General features: G+C 41.1%; 1 protein-coding gene across 3 annotated transcripts in view; it reads right to left on the reverse strand.

The window, feature by feature from the left end:
• LOC111143304 (rhomboid like 2) overlaps positions 1 to 21,600 on the reverse strand; it is a 35,171-nt gene that overhangs the window by 7,124 nt on the left and 6,447 nt on the right. For 2 of the 3 annotated variants that reach the window (XM_022496953.1, XM_022496954.1), the window contains 4 exons: positions 19,837 to 20,103; positions 16,760 to 16,908; positions 13,017 to 13,129; positions 1,300 to 1,400 (listed from right to left, as the gene is read on the reverse strand). In XM_022496953.1, the coding sequence (XP_022352661.1) occupies positions 1,300 to 1,400; positions 13,017 to 13,129; positions 16,760 to 16,908; positions 19,837 to 20,103 (630 nt within the window). The remainder of the gene's footprint in view (positions 1 to 1,299; positions 1,401 to 13,016; positions 13,130 to 16,759; positions 16,909 to 19,836; positions 20,104 to 21,600) is intronic. The other variant, XM_022496955.1, reaches the window with a different exon arrangement.

Here is a 21,600-nt window from a genome sequence, read left to right on the forward strand (position 1 = left end):
ATACATACTGAAATTTTTTAAAAATTTTTTCTTTTTAATTTAAAAAAAAAATTTTTATTAGTTTAAGTCAGCTCCATGCCCAATATGGGGCTTGAACTCAAGACCCCAAGATTAAAAGTCACATGCTCTGCCTACTTAGCCTGCCAGGTGCCTCTTTTTGTTTAATTTTTGGTCACAATTCCTTAAACTGTGTTCATAACCCACTAATGGGCTGCAGTCCAAAGCCTGAAAAACATTTTTCTAAATAACTTCTATTTTTGGAATAGTTTTATAATTGCTTCCTATTTTCCTCCTAGGGTATTTTTTTTTAAAGATTTGATTTATTTATTTGACAGAGAGAGACATAGCGAGAGAGAGAACACAAGTAGGGGGTGTGGGGGAGGGAGAAGCAGGCTTCCCACTGAACAGGGAGCCCTATGCAGCAGGTTGATCCCAGGAGCCTGGGATCATGACCTGAGCCAAAGGCAGACTCTTAACAACTAAGCCACCCAGGCACCCCCCCCCAGACTATTTATAAGTATACCTTCGTGGGTCAAAGGGTTTCAGAACTAGCCAGGATTTAACACTATAATCTCTTTTAAAAGGTGGTTGACATTCTTACATACTAGACATTGACATATAAAATGGTATTTTGCATTTATCTATGAAAATTTAAAGCCTTTACCCAGTAAATCCACTTCTAGGAATTTATCCTACCAACACACACACACACACACACACACACACACGCGCGCGCGCGCGCGCAAAAAGATAAATGTAAGAGAACAACATCCTTACAGCATTATCTACAAGTGTGAATAGGTAGAGTCACCCCAATTTTTTTTCATTGAAGGATTAAATCAGGATACAGCTCTACAGTGTGCTGTGGGGCACTTGAAGAGACTGAAGTGGATTTCTGTGTACTGATAGGGGTAGATGGAGTCAAGATAACTCTATGTTAAGACTAAGAACAGTATCTTTAAGACTGGGTCCATTTTTGTAGTCTTAATTTTGGCAGGATTTTGAATACATCTAGGAAAAGATCTGAAAGGATGTATATCAAACTGTTAACAGATACTGTATTTGAGATTTTGACTATTTTTCTGCTTAAAAAATTTTTTTGAGTATTCATCACTTTTGAGATCAGGAAAAAAGAAAAATAAAGATAAAATATGAAAGGAAAATCCTGGTTCCTAAAAGGAAGATGAATGCTCAGTAAATATGATAAAGATTCCCTGATCCAAATACCAGTTATTCTTTAAAAGCAAAAAAAAAAAAAAAAAAAAAAAAATCCATAGATTCCATTCCCAAAGTTCTTACCACCAGAACATTCATAAAATAGCCTCCCATCAGAGCATAGACTCCTCCTGAAGCACCCACAAGATATCTGAGTGGGTCAAAAATGGAACTGGCAAGCGACCCTAAAGAAATAAAACACAAAGGATCGCACATAAGAATCATGAAAAGATAAATCTTTCTAACCTAAGGCAGAAGTTGGGAAGATTGGACCATTATCATATTAATAAGCAGCAAGTTTATTTTGTTTGTCCCTTCCGTACTATAAAAGTATAGCTATGTCACGTCAATTTTTCTGAAATATTAAATGTTCAATATGAGGACAGTATAACAGGGACAAAGAGCATAAACTCTAGAGCCAAAATTACCAGGTGTGTGACTTGAGCAAGTTTCTTAACCTCTCTGTGCCCTAGTTTCCCTACGTAAAGAGAATATTAATAGAACTTACCTCAGTGCATTGTCAGGGGAAGTGAATGAGTTGATATGTCCATCATGCTTAGAATGCTGCCTGACATGTATTATGTACTTACTAACTATTGTTTCATATTGCACATGTTTAGCCAAAACTATCAAAATACCTGAGACATTCCAACATCTTATGATCTAATGGCTGGCTTTCTCATGGAGTGAAGATGTGACCTCAAAACCCTTCTCAACATAGTATTCAATCAGATTCAAACAAGAGGAAATCTATTTGCCAACCCAATCTTAGACTGTCTGAACCAAAACAAGCCTTTAAAACCACCTTCTGCAAACTCAAAGATGGTCTCTCTGTACTGCTTTGTTCTAATACTTGGTATTTTGCTTTTAAGGCTCTCCTTCATTCCTTAGGATACAATGTAATATCTGCTTTGTGCCAGAAAGACAAAGTGGCCTTAGGAATTTTATAAACAAATGAGTAAACAAGTATAAGAAGCAGAATAAAACAACTACTATGATTTCTTAAATGTAATGAATTTGCTATGGAAGCACTTAGGAAGGAATGATTTTTTTTTTTCCCCCAGCAGAGAGGTAGAGGCCTTGCTCCACTGAGGAGGAGGATACAGCATTTTGATTAAATTCTAAAATATCTTTAAGATTTGGAAGGGAAACAAAGGAGGAGAAAGTATTCAGGACTTAGGTAACTGGAAAAGTAAAGACATAGAGACAAAGGTATATGGGTGACTAAAAATCAGTGAGTAGTCCAACAGGTTGAGGGGATGGTCCTCAAATGTCAACCTTCTGACTCGGGTTCAAGTGGCTGCATCTTAATCATACGAGTAATTTATTTTTAAAACACAGATATACATGTCCACTTCTGGCCATGATGGAGTAACAAGGATAAGATTTTCTCTCCTGCTTGAAACAGCTAAAACCACTGGACAAAATATATGAAACAGTGATGCCAAGATACTGGACATAAGATAACAAAGGACAGTGAAACCTGATGGACAAGAAAGAAATGAAGTGAGCTATCTGATTGCGCAGCTTACTGCCTTGAAAGAAATTACAGGTTACAATGCATGAAGGGGGAACCCAGATAGCTCTCAGTTAACTTTAAGTTGATGAGATAGAGTTTCAAGTCCAGATAGTCCTAGGCAGCTGGAGGTTGCAAGACAGTGCACCAGAGAGAAAGGAGCAACAGACAGAACTCCAGAGAGGAGCACGTGAGGAAATTACCTAAGCTAAAGAAAAAACCATCAGAAATGAGTAGAGGGGAGAGCAAGTAGCTTTGCTCATCCAGCACCAGAGAGGCCAAGTAACTTTCCAAACCAGAAAACTTCATAATTCATGGGGCATTGCATGAAGTACACAGAAGGGTCCTACCCAAGCAATGGGTATTAATTAGCACTAAACATGACTCAAAAACACACCTAGCAAATCTTACCAGAAAGTTTCAAACTACTTCCAAGTAACTGTGTTTCAGAACAAATTTAAGGAATATTTATAGGAATACAGTAATATCCACCATCCAAAGTTTAAATGTCTAGCATCCAAACAAAAATGGTCAGACATGCAAAGAAACGGGAAAATAGGACCAATAATAAAAATAAATAAATAAAAATTTAAAAATCAATTAAAGCCCCGAACTGACACAACTGTAAGTTTTAGCAGATAATAGCAATAAATAATTATTACAACTATATGCTATCTGTTCAAAAATTAAGTAGAGACACACAAGATATAAAACACTCAAATTTCTAGATGAAAACTACAATGTCTAAGATGAAAAAAATACACTGGCTGAGCTTAATGGCACATTAGTGCAGAAAAGATGAAAAAATACACTGGCTGAGCTTAATGGCACATTAGTGCAGAAAAATAGATTAGTGAACAGAAAGACATGGCAGTAAAAGTATCCACACATAATGAAACACATAGAGAAGAATATTTTTAAAAATAAATACCTTGGGGACACCTGGGTGCCTCAGTCAGTTAAGCCTCTGCCTTTGGCTCAGGTCATGATCCCAGGGTCCTAGAATTAAGTCCTGCATTGGGCTGCTTGTCAGTGGAGAGCCTGCTTCTCCCTCTCCCTCAGCTGCTCCCCCTGCTTGTGCTCTGTCTTTCTCCTTCTCTTTCTCTGACAAATTTTTAAAAATAAAGACAGCAGGGCACCTGTGTGCTTCAGTCAGTTAAGCATCTGTCTTCAGCTCAGTCATGATCCCATGTCCTGGGATTGAGCCCCACATCAGGCTCCATGCTTAGCGGGGAGGCTGCTTCAAGTTTCTCTCTCTCCCTCTGCCCCCTCCCCTCGCTTGCTTATACTCTCTCTCTAAAATAAATAAATAACTCTTTAATTTAAAAAATGCTAAAGAAAATTCTCAGGGAGAAGGAAAAAATATCAGATGAGAATATGGAATTACACAAAGGAGTGGAGGGCACTGGAAGTGGTGAGAACATGGGCAAACCCACAAGATTTTGCTTATTACTTAAATTCCTATAGAAGATAAACATTTAACTACTTGAAATAATAAGTAAATTATGTTGGAGGATAGAAGATCAATGTACAAAAAAATCAACTTGATGTCTATGTCATAGCAGTGAAGAATCAGAAATAGAAAATTTTTAAATAGTACCATTTACAGAATATCAAAAATATGAAATATGGAGATAAATCTGACCCACACACACAAATATGCAAGAGCTGACACTGAAAGCACAGTTCCTAAAATTTACAAAGTGATAAATTATACTTCATCAAAACTTTAATCTCTGGGTTGTGACTTCAAGCCCTGTGTTGAATGTAGAAATTACTCAAAAATAAAATACTTTTTTTTAAAGATTTTATTTATTTATTTGATAGAGAGACCATGAGAGGGAACATAAGCAGGGGGAGTGGGAGAGGGGAAAGCGGGCTTCCCGCCGAGCAGGGAGCCCATTGCCAGGCTCCATCTTAGGAACTTGGGATTGATTGTGACCCAAGCCAAAGGCAGATGCTTAATGACTGAGCTACCCAGGTGCCCCTAAAATACTTATTTTTAATTTTTTTAATTTTTTAAGTAGGCTCCACACCCAGCATGGGTCCCAACATGGGACTTGAACTCACAATCCTGAGATCAAGACCTGAGCTGAGATCAAGAGTCAGCTGCTTAACCAACTGAGGCACCAAGGTGCCCCCAAAATAAAAATTTTTAAATATAAATAAACAAACCAACCCAGTGAGATACCATCATACACCCAACAGACTGGCTAAAATTAAAGACTGATGATAGCAAGTGTTGTTGAGAATGTGGAGGAGCTGGAACTCCTGGTGAAGGTGTAAAATGGTGCCACAGTTGATCCTTGAACAAATGGGTTTGAATTGCTCAGGGCCACCCTTATGCAGATTTTTTCCCACTGAATACAGTACAATACTGTAAACGTATTTTATCTTCCCTGTGATTTTCTTTAAAGTTTTATTTATTTTTTTTAGTAATCTCCATACCCAACATGGGGCTCAAACTCATGACCCTGAGATCAAGAGTCACATGCTCTTCTGACTGAGCCAGCCAGATGCCCCCTTTGGTTTTCTTAATAATTTTTTGCTCTAGCTTACTTTACTGTAAAAACACAGTACATAATAATGTATACAAAATATGTGATCATCCACTGTGTTATCAGTAAGGCTTTGGGTCAACAGTAGGCTATTAATAGTTAAGTTTTGGGAGAATCACACATTATATGTGGATTTTCAACTGTGTGAAGGATATCAGTGCCCCTAATCCCCACATTGTTCAAGGGTGAAGTGTATTTTGTACCGTATAACCTAACAATCCCACTTACAGATATATATCCAAGAGATGAACACAAAAACTTATACACAAATATTCATAGCAACATTATTCATAATAGCCAAAAAGTGAAAGCAACCTAAACATGCATCAGTTGATGAATATGTAGAGGAAACGTGTATAGCCACATAATGGAATATTGTCTAACTATAAAAAGGAATGATGCACTGACATAACAACATCGATGAACAATGAAAACATTACATTTAAATAAAAAATGCCAATCACGAAAGACTGTATATTGTATTATTCCACTTGTATAAAATGTCCAGAATGGGCAAATCTAAAGAGACAGAAAGTAGATTAGTGGTTGCTAAGTCTGGGGAAGGGAGAATGGGGTGAGGAGTGGGGAGGGATACAGGGTTTCTTTGGGAGACAAAAAATGTCAAATTCAATTGTGATGATGGGTATATAATCCTGTGAATTAAGTTAAAAAAAAAAAACAAAAAAAAAAAAAAACACTGAATTAGGAGCGCCTGAGTGGCTCAGTGGGTTAAGCCCTGACTTTGGCCCAATTCAAGATCTCAGGGTCCTGGGATAAAGCCCCATATCGGGCTCTCTGCTCAGCAGAGAGCCTGCTTCCCCCCGCCCACCCCCCCTCTCTGCCTGCCTCTCTGCCTACTTGTGATGTCTCTCTCTGTCAAATAAATAAAATAAAAATCTTTTTAAAAAACTGAATTAAATAAGTGAATTGTATGATATATGACTTAGCTCTCAGTAAACTTACTTTAAAATGTTGGCAGTTTCTTAAAAGTTAAACATACCCTCTGAAAGGATCCAGTCATTCCATTCCTAGGTATTTACCCAAGAAAGCTGAAAACATCTGATTACACAAATACTTACACACAAATGTTGATAGACGCTTCATTTGCAATAGCCCCAAACTGGAAACAACCCCTAATGTCCATCAACAAGGAGAATGGACAATTTGTCTATTCCCACAATGAAATACAACTTGGCAATAAAAAGGAGTCAACTATTGACACACGCAGTAACGTGGATAAATCTCAAAATAATTATGCTGACTGGCAGAAGCCAGACAAAAATAAGAGTACGTACTCTACGATCCCACTTATATAAAATTCCAGAAATACAAATTAATCTATAATGATCAGTAGTTGCCAGGGAAAGGACAGGGAGGGGCAGTAGAGAGCAATACTCAAGGGTCACAGAGAAACTTTCTGGGGAGTGATGGATACATTTATTATTTTGATTGTGGTGATAGTTTGTTTCATGATTGTATACATATATCAAAATTGTCATATTATACACTTTAAATATGTACAGCTTATTATGTGTCAGTTATACCTCACCAAACAGAAAACAAAACAAAAACAAATGCCAGGGCCATATCCTCTGAGATTCTGAGTCAGTAGATCTGGGTGGGATCTAGATGGTTTTAGCTATGACAAACTCTCCAGGTGATTGTGATGATCAGTCCCACTGGGGACACTGGGTGGGACTGCACACCAGCACTTTGATCTTTAACGTGCATACAAATCACTTTTAGATTTGGTCAAATGCAGATTCTGATTAGTAGGTCTGGTTGGGGTCCAATATTCTGCAATTTTTAATGAGCTCCCAAGTGATACACATAAAACTAATCTATGGATCACACTTTACCAGGAGCAAAGATGGGGAAACTAAAGTTATTTGACATATTAAGGAATCTAGAAAAAAAAGCAAGAAAGACAGTGGACAAGAGGAAACTTTTAGAAGTGATGGACATGTTTATGACATAGATTGTAGTGAAGATTTCACAGATGTATACTTATCTCCAAACTCATCAAGTCACATACATTAGATATATACAGATTTCGGTATGCCCATCATATCTCAAGTTATTTAAAAAAAACATTTTACATCAAGTTCCCCTTAAACTATTTATGTATATATAATTTCTTTTTTGAACAGTAGTAAAGATTATGGTTCCAAGGAAAGAAAAGAAAGGCAATGGGGCCACATAGTGGAGGTAATGAGCAATCTTGGATGTTTTGACTTTCTTCTGGGCATTGTCAGTGTTTTAGGAAGGATATAATATGATCTAATCTGTGCTTGAGGAAGGTGACCTAGGCAGCAGTGTGAAGACCAGAATAGCAAAAAGACACACACCTGCCAAGAAACTATTGCAAAAATAGCCAGAGATGTGAACAGGTTAATCACGTTCTCTCCTCCCTGTCCTCTGAAACTGGGGCAGGGCTGATTCCACAGGTTGAAATCAAACTGCAGGGGAAACCCGTGCAGATGCTAGAGCCCTGAGGGCCTCACCAGCGCAAAGGCTTTCAGGGGCAGGAAAAACACGCATGTGCAGGACCGGAAGTAGAAGGTGGGAAAACAGATTCCACAAAAGCAGGAGGGAAGCCCCTGGGAAACTATGTCACTGAGCATTGCCAAGTCTGTCTCATGAAGGTTTCCTGCTCTCTGGCCCCACTGCTCTAGGAAGCTAGTAACATTTTCATCAGTGAAAAAATTTCAAGCCCTGCAAAAGGTTGGCCTATATCCCCCCAAAAAGATGTGTTGACATTCTAATGCCCAGCACCTCACAATGTGCTATTGTGTGGGAATAGGATTGTTGCAGATATGATTAATTAAGATGAGGTCATGTTGGATAGAGTGATATGACTGTGTCCTTATTAGCGGAGACAGGCACATGTGAATGGTGAACTCCACGTGACAATGGAGGCAGAGCACGAAGGGCTACAGCTGCAAGTCAAGGAATGCCAAGGACTGATGGTCACCACCAGAAGCTAGGGAGAAGGGAGGAAGGAAGGATTCTTTCACACAGGATTAGAGGACAGAGCATGGTCCTATTGACACCTTGATTTCAGACTTCCAGCCTAACTGTGAGATAGTACAGTTCTGTTGTTCAAACTGTGAGATAGTACAGTTCTGTTGTTCAAACCACCCAGTCTATGGTTCTTTGTTAGAAGAGCCCTAGGAAACTGATACAACCAGCCACTTCAATATAAGTATATTAACTTATTTGTAGGTTGCATATAAAAGTACTACTAATGTGAGTGTTTTGATGGCAGGTACATTGTACTGGTTTTCTTTCATATACTAATATGTATTTTTAATATAAAATAGATTTTTTAAAAGATTTTATTTATTTGTCAGAAAAAGAGGCAGAACAAGCAGGGAGAGCAGCAGAGGGAGAGGGAGAAACAGGGAGAGGGAGAGGGAGAAGCTCTGCTGAGCAGGTTGCTGGAGGCAAGGCTCCATCCCAGGACCCAGAGATCAAGACCTGAGCCAAAGGCAGATTAGCTTAAGCTACTAAGCCACCCGGGTGCCCCTAGAAATAGAATTTTTAAAGGATGAAACATTGATTACACAATATTTTTAAATCATTTTTACTTTATTATTGGTACAAAAACGTGGTTTTTTTAAAGATTTATTTTAGAGAGAGAGCACAAGCAGGGAGAAGGGCAGTGGGAGAGAGAGAATCCTCAAGCAGAGTCCCCACTGAGCCTAACACAGGGCTTGATCTCACAACCCTGGTATCATGACCTGAGCAGAAATCAAGAGACAGCGGCTTAACTGAGCCACTCAGGCACCCCTGGTACAAAAAGTGTTTACCAAACCATGAAAAGACAAAAGAGAAATTTAAATGCATGTTTCTAAGTGAAAGAAGCCAATATGAAAAGGCTACGTGCTATGTGATCCCAACTATATGACATTCTGGAAAAGCTAAAACTGTGGAGGCAGCGAAAGGATCAGTGGTTACCAGGGGGTTGGGGTCAGAATGGGGGTAGGGATGAATAGGCAGAACACAGAGAATTTGGGGGACAGTGAAAATACTCCATATGATACTCTAATGATGGATACAGGTCATAACACATTTGTCCCAAACCACAGAATGTACAATGCCAAGGATGAACTTCTTTATGAGCTTTGGGTGATTATGATGTGCCAGTGGAGGATTCATCAGTTGTAACAAATACCCATCTGTAGGGGATGTCAATAAAGGGATGGGGTGAGGGGACTATGCATGTGTGGGGGCAGGGGTTATGGGGAATCTCTGTGCCTTCCTCTCCATTTCTCTGTGAACCTAAAACTGCTCTAAAAAAACAAAGTCTTTAATTTAAAAAAAAAAATCTTTCAATGAGCAGATTTATAAAAATAAGCTTCATTATTTGTTTGAAAATCCTCATTAAATATCATAACCCTGAAGTACAATATATACTCCTAGATTCAGTTATTTTCTATAGAAATTTCCTCTTACTCACTGTCATAGCAAAATATAAAATTTAAAAATGACATGTAGTTTCAAATGGGAGAATTACATCATTGACTTTGCTTACTCCAATTATGAAAAAAAAAATGTGTTGTAATTTACCTGTTAATCGCCACCTTTCCCAGCATCAGTCCTCTGTTCATGCAAACTAATCAGAAGGTGTTATAAAATAGGTTTAAAACCCACTAAAACTCTTTTTTTTTTTTTTTAAAGATTTTTTTATTTATTTATTTGACAGAGAGAGATCACAAGTAGACAGAGAGGCAGGCAGAGAGAGAGAGAGAGAGAGGGAAGCAGGCTCCTCGCCGAGCAGAGAGCCCGATGCGGGACTCGATCCCAGGACCCTGAGATCATGACCTGAGCCGAAGGCAGCGGCTTAACCCACTGAGCCACCCAGGCGCCCCTAAAACCCACTAAAACTCTTAACTGAGAACTCTTGAAACTGATGAGGAAATTGTTTCCTGTGTTTTAAGTGTGAATTTCTACAACTTGTTGCATCATTCCCAGCAGCAAAGTCACCCAATGAGAGAACGATTTCCAGTTATTAGTTTTTAAAATGCCCTTTCAGAGCATAAGTATTTTTGGAAAAGCAATTATGTTCTTTCTCCTTGTATGAAAAATGCTATTATGTCATCAATGGACCATATTTTGCACTTGTTTTTTCAACAACATCTGTTCAGTAGCATCCTACTGAAAACCTTTTGTTAACACAGGGCCAAAAAAGTCAGCAAATTAGACACTCATCTTTTTGTACAAGAAAAATGCATAGTCTTTAAAACGAGCAAAAGAGGAGAGGACTCTCACTGATTTCAAGACTTACAGTGTGCGTACAGTAGTACGGACGACATGGTATCGGTGGAAGGTACCACATAGGTCGATGGAACAAACAGGAGAACCCAGAAACAATGCCCTACAAATACAGCCAACTGATTTTTGACAAAGGTGCAAAAAGAATTCAATGAAGGAAAAAGAATTTTTAATAGATTGTTGCGAAGATATGAAGTCATTTCCAAAAATCCCCAGAAGAACCTCAATCTAAACCTCACAGCTTCCACAGAAATGAGCCAACTCAAAACAGATGTCCTATTCCAATGTAAAGCATAAAACTGTGACTATAAAGGGTAGTGTAAGAGAAAATTTTCAGGACCTAGAGCTCAGTGAAGAGTTCTTAGACATCACCATGAGGAGGATTCATAAAGGAAAAAAATGGTAAATCAGACTTCATCAAAATTAAAAACTTCTGCTCCATGACTCTATTAAAACTGTGCAAAGGCAACTACACATTGAGAAAAATATACCAGTCAACCACTTATTCAATAAAGGACTAGGATCTAGAATACATCAAGAACTCTCAGAACTCAATGGTCTAAAAAAACCTAATTAGATTTAAAAAAAAAAAAAAAAAAGGAAAGGAATCCAATTAGGAAATGGGCAAAATACATGAGCAGGCATATCACTAAAGAGGTTAGGCACATCAACAGGTGTTCAGCATCATTAGCCATCTGATGGCAAATTAAGGTACTAAGGCCATGATGAGATATGACCTTAGTATCACATGCTTCTGAGCACAGCTGAAGTAAGAAATGGCAACAACACGAACACTGGTGAGGATGTGGACAAGAGAATCACCTCTACACTATTGGGGGGAATGTAAAATGGAGCAGCCATTCCGGAAAACATTTTGGCTGGTTCTTAAAACAACTCAACAGGCGCTACCATACAACCTCAGAACTGAGCACTTGGGCATTTATCCCAGAGAAACGAAAACTTCTGTTCACAAAACTTGGTACTTCTGTTCACAAAAACTTGTACACAAACAGCTTTTTTAATTTTTTTATTAACAGCTTTTTTTTTGTAATAGCCCCAAACTGGAAAAAACCCAGATAGGCTCCAGGGAGTGAAGGGTTAAAAAAATGGTGGTCCATCCACACCATGGAATACTACTCAGAGATAAAAATGAATGAAGTATTGATACATACAGCAGCCTACATGGGTCTCCCAGAGAATGATGCTGTGTGAAGACAGCCAACCCCAAAGGCTGTATACTATACCATTCCATTTACAGAACATGCTTGAATTGAGAAAATTATGGAAATAGAGAACAGATTAGTGGTTGTCAGGGGTGAAGGAGGGAGTGGGGGGTGGGGAAGAAGAGGCGATGGCTGTGAAAATGCAACGTGAGGAATCTTTGTTTTGCACCTTGACAGTATCAAGGTGGATGTCCTGGTTTGGAGACTGTACTAGAATTTTGCAAGCTGTTACCATTGGGGGTAACTGGTGAAAGAACAAATGGGACCCCTAGGCACTGATTTTGTACAACTGCAATGTAAAAAAAGTTTAATTTAAAAAAATGTTTTCAATAAATAAATGGATAGATGGGAATTCTCATACTTTCTCCTCCAACCAAAGTGGATCCTCTTAAGACACACCCCCTTTCAGAGATCTCTGCGTATTTTGCCAGTCCCTACTGAGCCCTGGGCCCCTGTAGCTCTTCTCTATGTTCCCTTCAAGCCGTCTTTCTTAAATGCACATTGGCTCATGTGACTTCCCAAGATCGCTAGTCTGACATGCTGGGCCTTCATGATCTGCCTGTTAAGTCTCTACCCAATATATATGCTCCTGGGCACCAATGTACACACAACTTCCAAGTGTGCAAAACCCAGTCTGATTCTGAGATACCCAAGGACAGGCACAATGACCTATCTCTGTGTGCTTCTCTCAAATATTTTAACTGCTGGGGGTTTTTTTGGTTTTTTGTGATTTTTGTTTTGTTTTGTTTTGTTTTTCAGTTTACATATTTATTTATTTACTTAAGTAATCTCTACACCCAATGTCAGGCTCAAACTCACCATCCTAACATCAAGAGTAGCATGGTCTTCTGACTGAGCCAGCCAGGCACCCCTCTAACTTTTCTTTCTTTCTTTTTTCCTTTTTCTTTCCTTTTTTCTTTCTTTCTTTTCCTTCCTTCCTTTCTTTCCTTTCTCTCTCTTCTTTTTGTTTTTTTTTTAGCTTTATTTATTTAAGTAATCTCTGCACCCAACGTGGGGCTTGAACTCATGACCCCAAGATCAAGAGTCCCATGCTTTTCTGACAAAGCCAGCTAGCTGCCGCTGATTAACTGATTTCCAGTGCTTATCAGGTTCCCCAGCATGTATTAGGAATGCAGGAAATCTTGACTTAAATGATTACTTTTGCTCTGGGCATTGTCCCCTAAGAGTGCAGAGGCATTGATTCTGTGTTACCCTCAGGATACTAACCTGCAATCACTCCTGCCAGGTACACCAGCCCTACTCGGAGGCCTTTGTGGACCATTTCCAAGGGAATACCCAAAGCGAGCTGCATAATGAGATTCCCCACGATGTGCTGAACTCTGCAGAGACAAACACAGTAGTCCCATATTACGACTAACCCACACTGTTGTTTCTTTGGGACATGAACAGGCATTGGTGTACTATTTCTAGTTCAAATTCCATTTTCTAATTTTTTTAGGTGACTTTTATTTCTTTAATAAAAATCTCAACACGGTGCCTCAATATGTAAAACCGATAAAAGGACATTTTGAAAGTATCATTTATTTTGTAAGTTCTGTCTTGAAACAGTGACTGACAACATCAAACGATCAGCGATGAGGATGGCTTAAGGAACATAAACTTGAAGTTAGGCTCAGATGACAATTGCCATGTTATGTCAGCCCCCTGCATCTGATCTTGTTTCGGTAGCATGGTAATGAGAAAATCCTAATTCACACGTATCAAGTTTTAAGTTTCAATAGTTTTGTTGTTGTTGTTTTCTTTAAAGGAGGCTCCATACCCAACGTGGGGCTGGAACTCTCGACCCCGAGATCAAGAGTTGCATGTGCTGACTGAGCCAGCTGGGCACCCCAAATTGCAATAGGTTTTTAAACAACTGGTCTTGCAATCTTAGGATATTCTTTTTTTTTTTTTTTAAGATTTTATTGATTTATCTTACATAAAGAGTGAGAGACAGGGACTGTGCATGAGCAGGGAGGAGGAGCCAGAGGGAGAGAGAGAAGTAGACTCCCAGCTGAGTAGGGAGTCCAATGTGGGGCTCAATCCCTGGACCCTGGAATCATGATCTGAGCCAAAGGCAGATGCGTAACTGACTGAGCCACCCAGGCACCCCAGGATATTTTTTAATAAAACAGAGATGGCAAGGGAAACCAGTTCTATTTTAAAAAGTTGAGGGGTAAGCTGCTGAGCAAGGAGCCTGCTTCTCCCTCTCCTTCTACCTGCTGCTCCCCCTGTTGTGTGCTCTCGCTCGCTCTCTCATTCTGCCAAATAAATAATTAAAATCTTAAAAAATAATAAAGTTGAGGGGCGCCTGGGTGGCTCAGTGGGTTAAGGCCTCTGCCTTTGGCTCAGGTCATGATCCCAGGGTCCTGGGATCGAGCCCCACATGGGGCTCTCTGCTCAGCAGGGAGCCTGCTTCCTCCTCTCTCTCTCTCTGCCTGCCTCTCAGCCTACTTGTGATCTCTGTCTGTCAAATAAATAAATAAAATCTTTAAAAATAAAAATAATAAAGTTGAAAAAACAGTTCCCCAGAATGAAGAAGAAAGTTTACACTAGCTGAAGTTAGTATCTCCCGTGTACTACAGTTTGGCATATAACATATTTGAGTGCAGGTGGTTTTTATTCCAGTTCTGAAAGAGGTAAAAATATTTTTAAATAAAATTCATATTATTTTGCTTGTCAAACCCTACAGGCATCTCTGGAGAATCTCTGAATGTAGTTTGGTACATTCCCACATTCTACTCATCCTTAGTTTAGTTACTACATAGCACAAGACTTTTTTTTTTTTTTTTAAGAGATTTCAGCTTAGGGGCACCTGGGTGGCTCAGTGGGTTGAGCCTCTGCCTTTGGCTCGGATCATAATCTCAGGGTCCTGGGATCGAGCCCCGCATCAGGCACTCTGCTCAGCAGGGAGCCTGCTTCCCCCTCTCTCTCTGCCTGCCTCTCTGCCTGCTTGTGATCCTTCTCTCTCTGTCGAATAAATAAATAAAATCTTTAAAAGAAAATAAGAAGACTATACAGCGAGAGGAGAAAAGGCATAAGGATGAGATCCCCCATCATAGACCCGGAATAGAAATGCTAACTTTTTCATTGAATTTTATCTACACTTCCAGGTCTAGCTTGAATCCATGTCATCTGGGAAACCATCCCCATTCGGATCTTTCTGTCTTTCTGTTTCTGTTACAGTGACTAATCCCACATCCATCTCCTTACCACCTGTCTGCCTCTTTTAGTGAGGCTGGAAGAGTTCATGTTGACTTTGCCAGCCTCTCCTAGTGAGGGGCAGCCTTGTCCATGGGTCTGGCCATTGAAATGCAGGACAGAGCAGCACCGGTGGGAAACTAGGAAGAGAGCTGCTTTCTTGACGAAAGGGATGAATGTCCCCACACCTGGTCTACCCTTCCCTTTCCTGTTTTTAATGCCCAGCTATGCTGCCAACTTGCAACCACGAGAGAAAGGTCAAGGGGAAGCAGATAATCCAGCACGGAACCAAGAGTCTTGGCCTCATTAAACTGAGGAACTAAGCACATACCTCGGGGCTTCTTATATGACAAAGAATTAACCTCCATTTGTTTAGGCCCCCATTCGATTTTTTGGTTACCTATAGCCAGAAGCATTCTGAACTCCTATACCCCGCTATGTGACCTGTCCTACACAGCCTTGAGAATCCTTTTTGAGGGCATTACTATGTGTCAGGCATTGCAAAAATTACATTATAACCACAGCCTCAATCACAGCAACCTTATAAAATAGGTGCTCTTACCCCATTTTACAGATGTGGAAACTGAGGCACAAAGAAGTTAAATAACTACTGTATACTATAATACTATATGGCCTCCCATTACTATTTAACTGACCTGACCATTTGCCCTTATAATTTTAAAGTCCTTGAGTGCAGGAACCACATTTGCTCAGAATATGTTAAATGAAAACGTAAACAAAGTATCCATAGAAACTGGGCAGTGAGCAATTTTGTTTTTATATTTCAAGTCTCTGAGCCCTCTGTCCTGCCATGGATGCCTATTTAGACACTGGCCAGAGTCATCCTTCAAGGTCCAAGGCTGGGTAGGTCACACAGATGAAGCTGGCCTCATCTGAACCCCCAGGTAAAGCATCTACTGGAGAGGGGTGGCCACAGCAAGCTGCTCATGGTCTGCAGTGGCCATAGTGAATCTTGGGTTCCAAGCAAGGTCACAAAAGACTATTAGCATATAAGATACTATAACTAGGGACTCCTGGGTGGCTCAGTCAGCTGGGGTGGTTGGCTCAGGTCATGATGTCAGGATCCTGGAATTGAGTCCTGCATCAGGATTCTTCCTCCTCGGGGAGCCTACTTCTCCCTTCTCCCTCTGCCTGCCACTCCCCCTACTGGTGCTCTCTTCCTCTCTCTTTCTGATAAATAAATAAAATCTTTAAAAAAAAAAAAAAAAGGAAGCAGTAACTAAAAAGCACTGCATTGTCCATTGCTCATATCAGTCCAGATGGACCACAGTATTATACACTCCACAAAGTGCTCGAAAATTAATTCTCCTTAAGTGTGTGGCAGGGCAGGGACGGAGGGACTGATGATCCATACCCTAAAGGGAACATTTTCACAACATCAAACAACTAGGGGAACATACGTGTGCTTTAGTAACGATGGGGTCTCTTCTCACTAATCTCCCTATATAAATGCCAGGATCAGGCAGTTACAATGCAATACAAAGTCCACTGGACTTGGGGTTAGCACGGATAGGTTGAGGTACTAGCTCTGCAACTTAGCCACGTGATACAGAGCAAGTAACCACATGCCCGAAGCCTCAGACACAAATCGGCAGGAGTAATCCCTGCCTCCCGGGGCTGCTGAGGATCAAACAAGATTATGGACGTATAAGTGCCTTATCAGTAATGAAGCACTGACCCAATCGATGCTGGGAGCTACGAGGACTCGCAGTCACCTCCGACATCAGTGACTTGCGGTGGTGTCTTACCCAGCGTGGACCAGCATATAGGAGACAAACCTCCAGGCTTGCTCCCGCTTCTTGGGATTGTAGGTAAAGGGACTCTCCAGGATGCCTGTGTCCAGGGTGATCCACTGTTTCTGAGGCTTCCACACGGCATAGTAAATAAACACCGCCAGCTGCCGGGAAGGGGCAGACACGAATGTTAACACCTTCAGCAGAAGTGGCCCCGGAAGAGCCCTCGGGCACTACTACTTTGCTCTCAAACACTCAGCTCTCAAGTGGACCCCTCTGTTGCATGTGCTCAGGAGATGACAGGAATTGGGGCACCTGGGTGGCTCAGTGGGTTAAAGCCTCTGCCTTCACCTCAGGTCATGATCCCAGGGTCCTGGGAATGAGCCCCGCATCGGGCTCTCTGCTCAGCGGGGAGCCTGCTTCCCCCTCTCTCTCTGCCTGCCTCTCTGCCTACTTGTGATCTCTCTCTGCCAAATAAATAAATAAAATATTTAAAAAAAAAAAAAGGACGACAGGAATTAAATGTCCTCGCTGTATGTCTGACCATGTAACTGGTGATATCCCACTTCTCCAGTGATGAGAAGCAGCCCTAGGGCAAATATAAAGGCTCTTTCCAAACCCCTCTACCCCCTTACGTATCCTCCACCCTTATCTTCCCACACCCACCATTTTGTCTTTCACTTCCAAGTTAACTATAAAATTAAGTCACTGCTGGCCTCCAAGGAACAGAATAGGGAAAGGGAACGATAATGACTCTACAGCACAGAAGCCCAGCAAACACGACCTTAATGGAGTGAGGGAGGCTCAGGTTGCCAGGGATGTCATGGGGATGTCCCATACTCCCCAATGTGACGTGAGGACAAAGGCGCTTCACCTCTGTATGTTCCTCCCCAAAACCTGTTAACTCCAATCTAATCATAAGGAAAACCTCAGACAAACCCAGATTGGGCAATTGTCTACAGAAATCTTGCCCATACTCCTCAAGACTATCAAAGTCATGAAAAACAAAGACAGACTGAGACAACTGTCACAGATGAGAGGGCACTGGAGAGCCACAGGAACATACTGCAAGGTGATACTCTGGGTTGGAGGGTACAGAAGGGACAGAAAGAGGACATTAATGGAAAAGCTGGTAAAAATGCATATTAAAAACTCCAAAGGAAGCCTGCAGTTTAGTTAATAGTAGTATACCCATGTCAGTCTCTTCATTTTGACAAATGAGCTATGGAAATGTAAGGTATTAACAACGGGAGAAAGGAAGTGAGACCTACACAGGAACTCTCTGCACTATCTTTGCAACTTTTCTATAAAGCTAAAATTAATCAAAAATAAAAGGTTTATCCCAAAAACTTTTATTTGAAAAACGGATCTTTCTGTGAGAGAACAGGCATCCCAGCACCCGCCCCACAGCCCTTCTATAGAGAACTGCCCTCTCCACAGCACAGACTATGGCAGTCATGTTCGGTATCATGTTCGGTATCACCTTATCCTATTAGTCCCCAATTCCCACACTCGCCAAGCACTCCCACACCTGACTAGACCATGGGTAGGCCTGCCAACCCATAGGCTGGCAGGATAACATGACAGAGTATGCCAGAAATGTTGATACATTGGGCTTTTCTTTATCTGAGCCATAAGAGGCTAGGTCCCTATGCTGGTTAATGTTATGTGTCAACTTGGCGAGACCATGACACCCAGAGAGATTTGATCAACCACCATTCTGGATGTTTCTGTGAAGGTATTTTTTAGATGAGATCAACATTTAAATCAATAGCCTTTGAGTAGGGCGCCTGGGTAGCTCAGTGGGTTAAGCCGCTGCCTTCGGCTCAGGTCATGATCTCAGGGTCCTGGGATCGAGTCCCGCATCGGGCTCTCTGCTCAGCGGGGAGTCTGCTTCCCTCTCTCTCTCTCTGCCTGCCTCTCCATCTACTTGTGAGCTCTCTCTGTCAAATAAATAAATAAAATCTTTAAAAAAAAATAGCCTTTGAGTAAAGCAGATTACCCCCCATAACATGGGGTCACATCAGTTGAAAGCCTTAATAGACCAGACTGATCTCATCTGAGGGAAAGGGAATTCTGCCAGTATGACTGCCTCTGAACTCCAATGGCAACTCTTACTCCTAGGTCTCCAGTCTGCTGGCCTATCCTAGATTTTGAACTTGCCAAGCTTCCATAATGGCACAAGCCAATTCCTTCAAATGAATCAATCTCCCTCTCAACATACATGTGTAGATAGGTAGATGGATGGATGGATGGAAAGAGAGATAGAGATGACAGATAGATGATAGACAGATGATAGATAGATAATATGTGTGTATTTGTGAATGTACACACTCTATTTATGTTTTTCTATAGAACCCTAATACAGTCCTTGATAAGGAAATTGAGACATTGGTGGGAATTAAGAGGATTACATTAAGGACTTCCTAATGTCCCTGAAGTCACACCCACACATATCCATCCCCCACCCATTCTTTTATGAGACATCATGGTAGGTGCCATGAGGCTCAGAAGAAGCCCAGTCCCGGCCCAGTCACTAAATGTGACCTTGGGCAAGTCATTCCACCTCTCTGGGTCTTGTACTCTTTTTCTGGAAAATAAAAGGGCTGACGAGATCAGAGTCTGAAAACACACTACTTGCTGCCCACAGTAGGGGATCCCATTTTTTTCCCCTACTGAAACCTGGAGCCCTAGAGCTCTTCTGGTTAGGTGTCTCTGTTGGCTCCACAAAAAGACCTTAACCAATCAATCTGAATCGGTTCATAAAATCAAACCAATTTGTGACCCCAAGATTATTTGGTGTCTAAAGCCCCAGCAACTAAAATGAAATGAAGCCACTGAAAACTATAGTCACTGCTGGGCAGTGAAAAATAAAACTCAACTCTTGGCTGAAAGTGACTGCAATCACAGGGAAGACCCAAGGGGGCTCCAGAGAGGGTGAGGTTGAGTTCCGTGTGTGCTGGACTTGCCACCACTAAGCTCTCTTCCTTCCAGTCTCTCCTCTAAATGTGATTGAAGCCTCTCCCCCCTTTCCCCCAGTCTTTTTGCAATTCCCCAGTGGTACTTGCTCTAGTGCCCACCGCCCAACATACCTCAGCAAGGCTGACGGAGATGATAAACACAGGGGGTGGGAGGCAGTTAGCTCTCTCCAAGTATGTTCTTCGGACCTTTTCAGGAAGCATCCATTTCGAGACAACCCTATGGACCTTTTTACTCTTGAAGGGATCTTCACGTCCACTGTCCTCTCTCATTTCCTTCTCTTCTTCCAGCTCTCCTTTCATGTCTCTATCCATATTCAGATTCATATCCTCCATCTCCAAATCATGATCAGCAGCCATTGTCCTGGGTCCTCCCTCCACCTGAAAAGGGCCATGAAAGTCAAGGAAAAATAGATAACCCGATAGTCCTTGGGACATGCTCTTTCCTGAGCTCTCTGGTATAACCATTGTTGGTTTCCAAGGCCTTTCCTATATACTGATAGAAGGCAACTTAAGATCTGGAGCCCAAATACTCATAGTATCCATTCCCTCATCATCTGGTTCAATTGTGGCAAAGTACTGGGGTCTCCCCAAATGAGGGAGAAGACCCCCAGGGATCACTTCTGGTTTCATCTATTGCTACCACCTGAAGGATGGACGAGAGCCTTGGAATAGAAACTCTACCTTGTATACCCTTTCCTTCCCCTCTGCCATTGACTGTCAAGTCAGCCATCAGCATAAGAGATGCCTTTGTCATAACATGATACATCTCAGAGCTTACACCATACACACTGCATAACTTGAACCCAATCTTGTCCACCTGGAGTAAATGGTCTCCTTTCCCTTCTTAGGTCTCCTTTCCCTTCTTAGTTTCATCTTGCTTCTACTCAAAGGCCAGACATAGGTCTCTGATTCCTGATTCAGAATCAAAAACAATTTACTGAGCAACTACTGTGTATCAGGAACTAAGCTGGGGCTTTCCCATCTATTGACTCATTGGACTTCCACAATAAACCCAGAAGGTAGGGTTTTGCGGTCCCATTTATCAATTTTAAAAAAGAACTGAGCAGCCCAACCTGCACCCCCAAGAAAGATTCAAGCCTACATCTTTCTAAAATACCCGCACTGCCCATTCTGTAGCACACTTGAGGAAGAAAAGCTATTCCTTACTGGTTCTCCAGGCACAAGGTCAATACCCTTGCTGAAACACATCTTCCCAACAACTCTCTGACATCTGGAGCTCTAATTTCCACATCCAGTATCCCCTTGAACTCAATCCTCAGCATTCAATTATTCAAGCATTTATTCAGTAAATATCTACAAATACCTACTATGTATCAGGCCACCATCTACCCCAAAATGTTTATAATGTAATGGAGGAGATGGAGGTCAATAAAAATCATACAGATAACTGTATCATTACACCGTGATAGAGGACACCAAGCAGGTGGGTAAGACACCAAGGGACACCTCACTGTAACAGTGAGGACAGATCCATATACTCTGTGCTTTCCCGGTGCCATGCCCTCAACCATGTTCTATCCATTTCCTGTTGGTCTGGTTCTGTTATTTTTTTACTCCTGGTTAAACTACTTAAATCACTCAAATGTTTCTGTGGTCAAGGGAGGTGGTGCTCAAAAATGAAGGGAAAAATAATAAAAATAATGTTGCAAAATAGTACAGAGAGTACAATCCAATTTTTGTAAAAAGTAGTGTACTGATACACATACAGGAAGAAATCCGGAGAATGAACCATGATTTTATCTGCATGGTGGGATTTCACTACATTTTTGCCCTCCATGGAGGAATGGATCCAGATTTTGTGGAGCCTGAAGTGTAAACAATTTGGGGAGTTTTCTTTGGAAAAATAATATAAAA

This window comes from Enhydra lutris, unplaced genomic scaffold, assembly GCF_002288905.1.
Source record: "Enhydra lutris kenyoni isolate GAN:26980312 unplaced genomic scaffold, ASM228890v2 scaffoldscaffold9, whole genome shotgun sequence".
NCBI classification, from domain to species: Eukaryota; Metazoa; Chordata; class Mammalia; order Carnivora; family Mustelidae; genus Enhydra; species Enhydra lutris.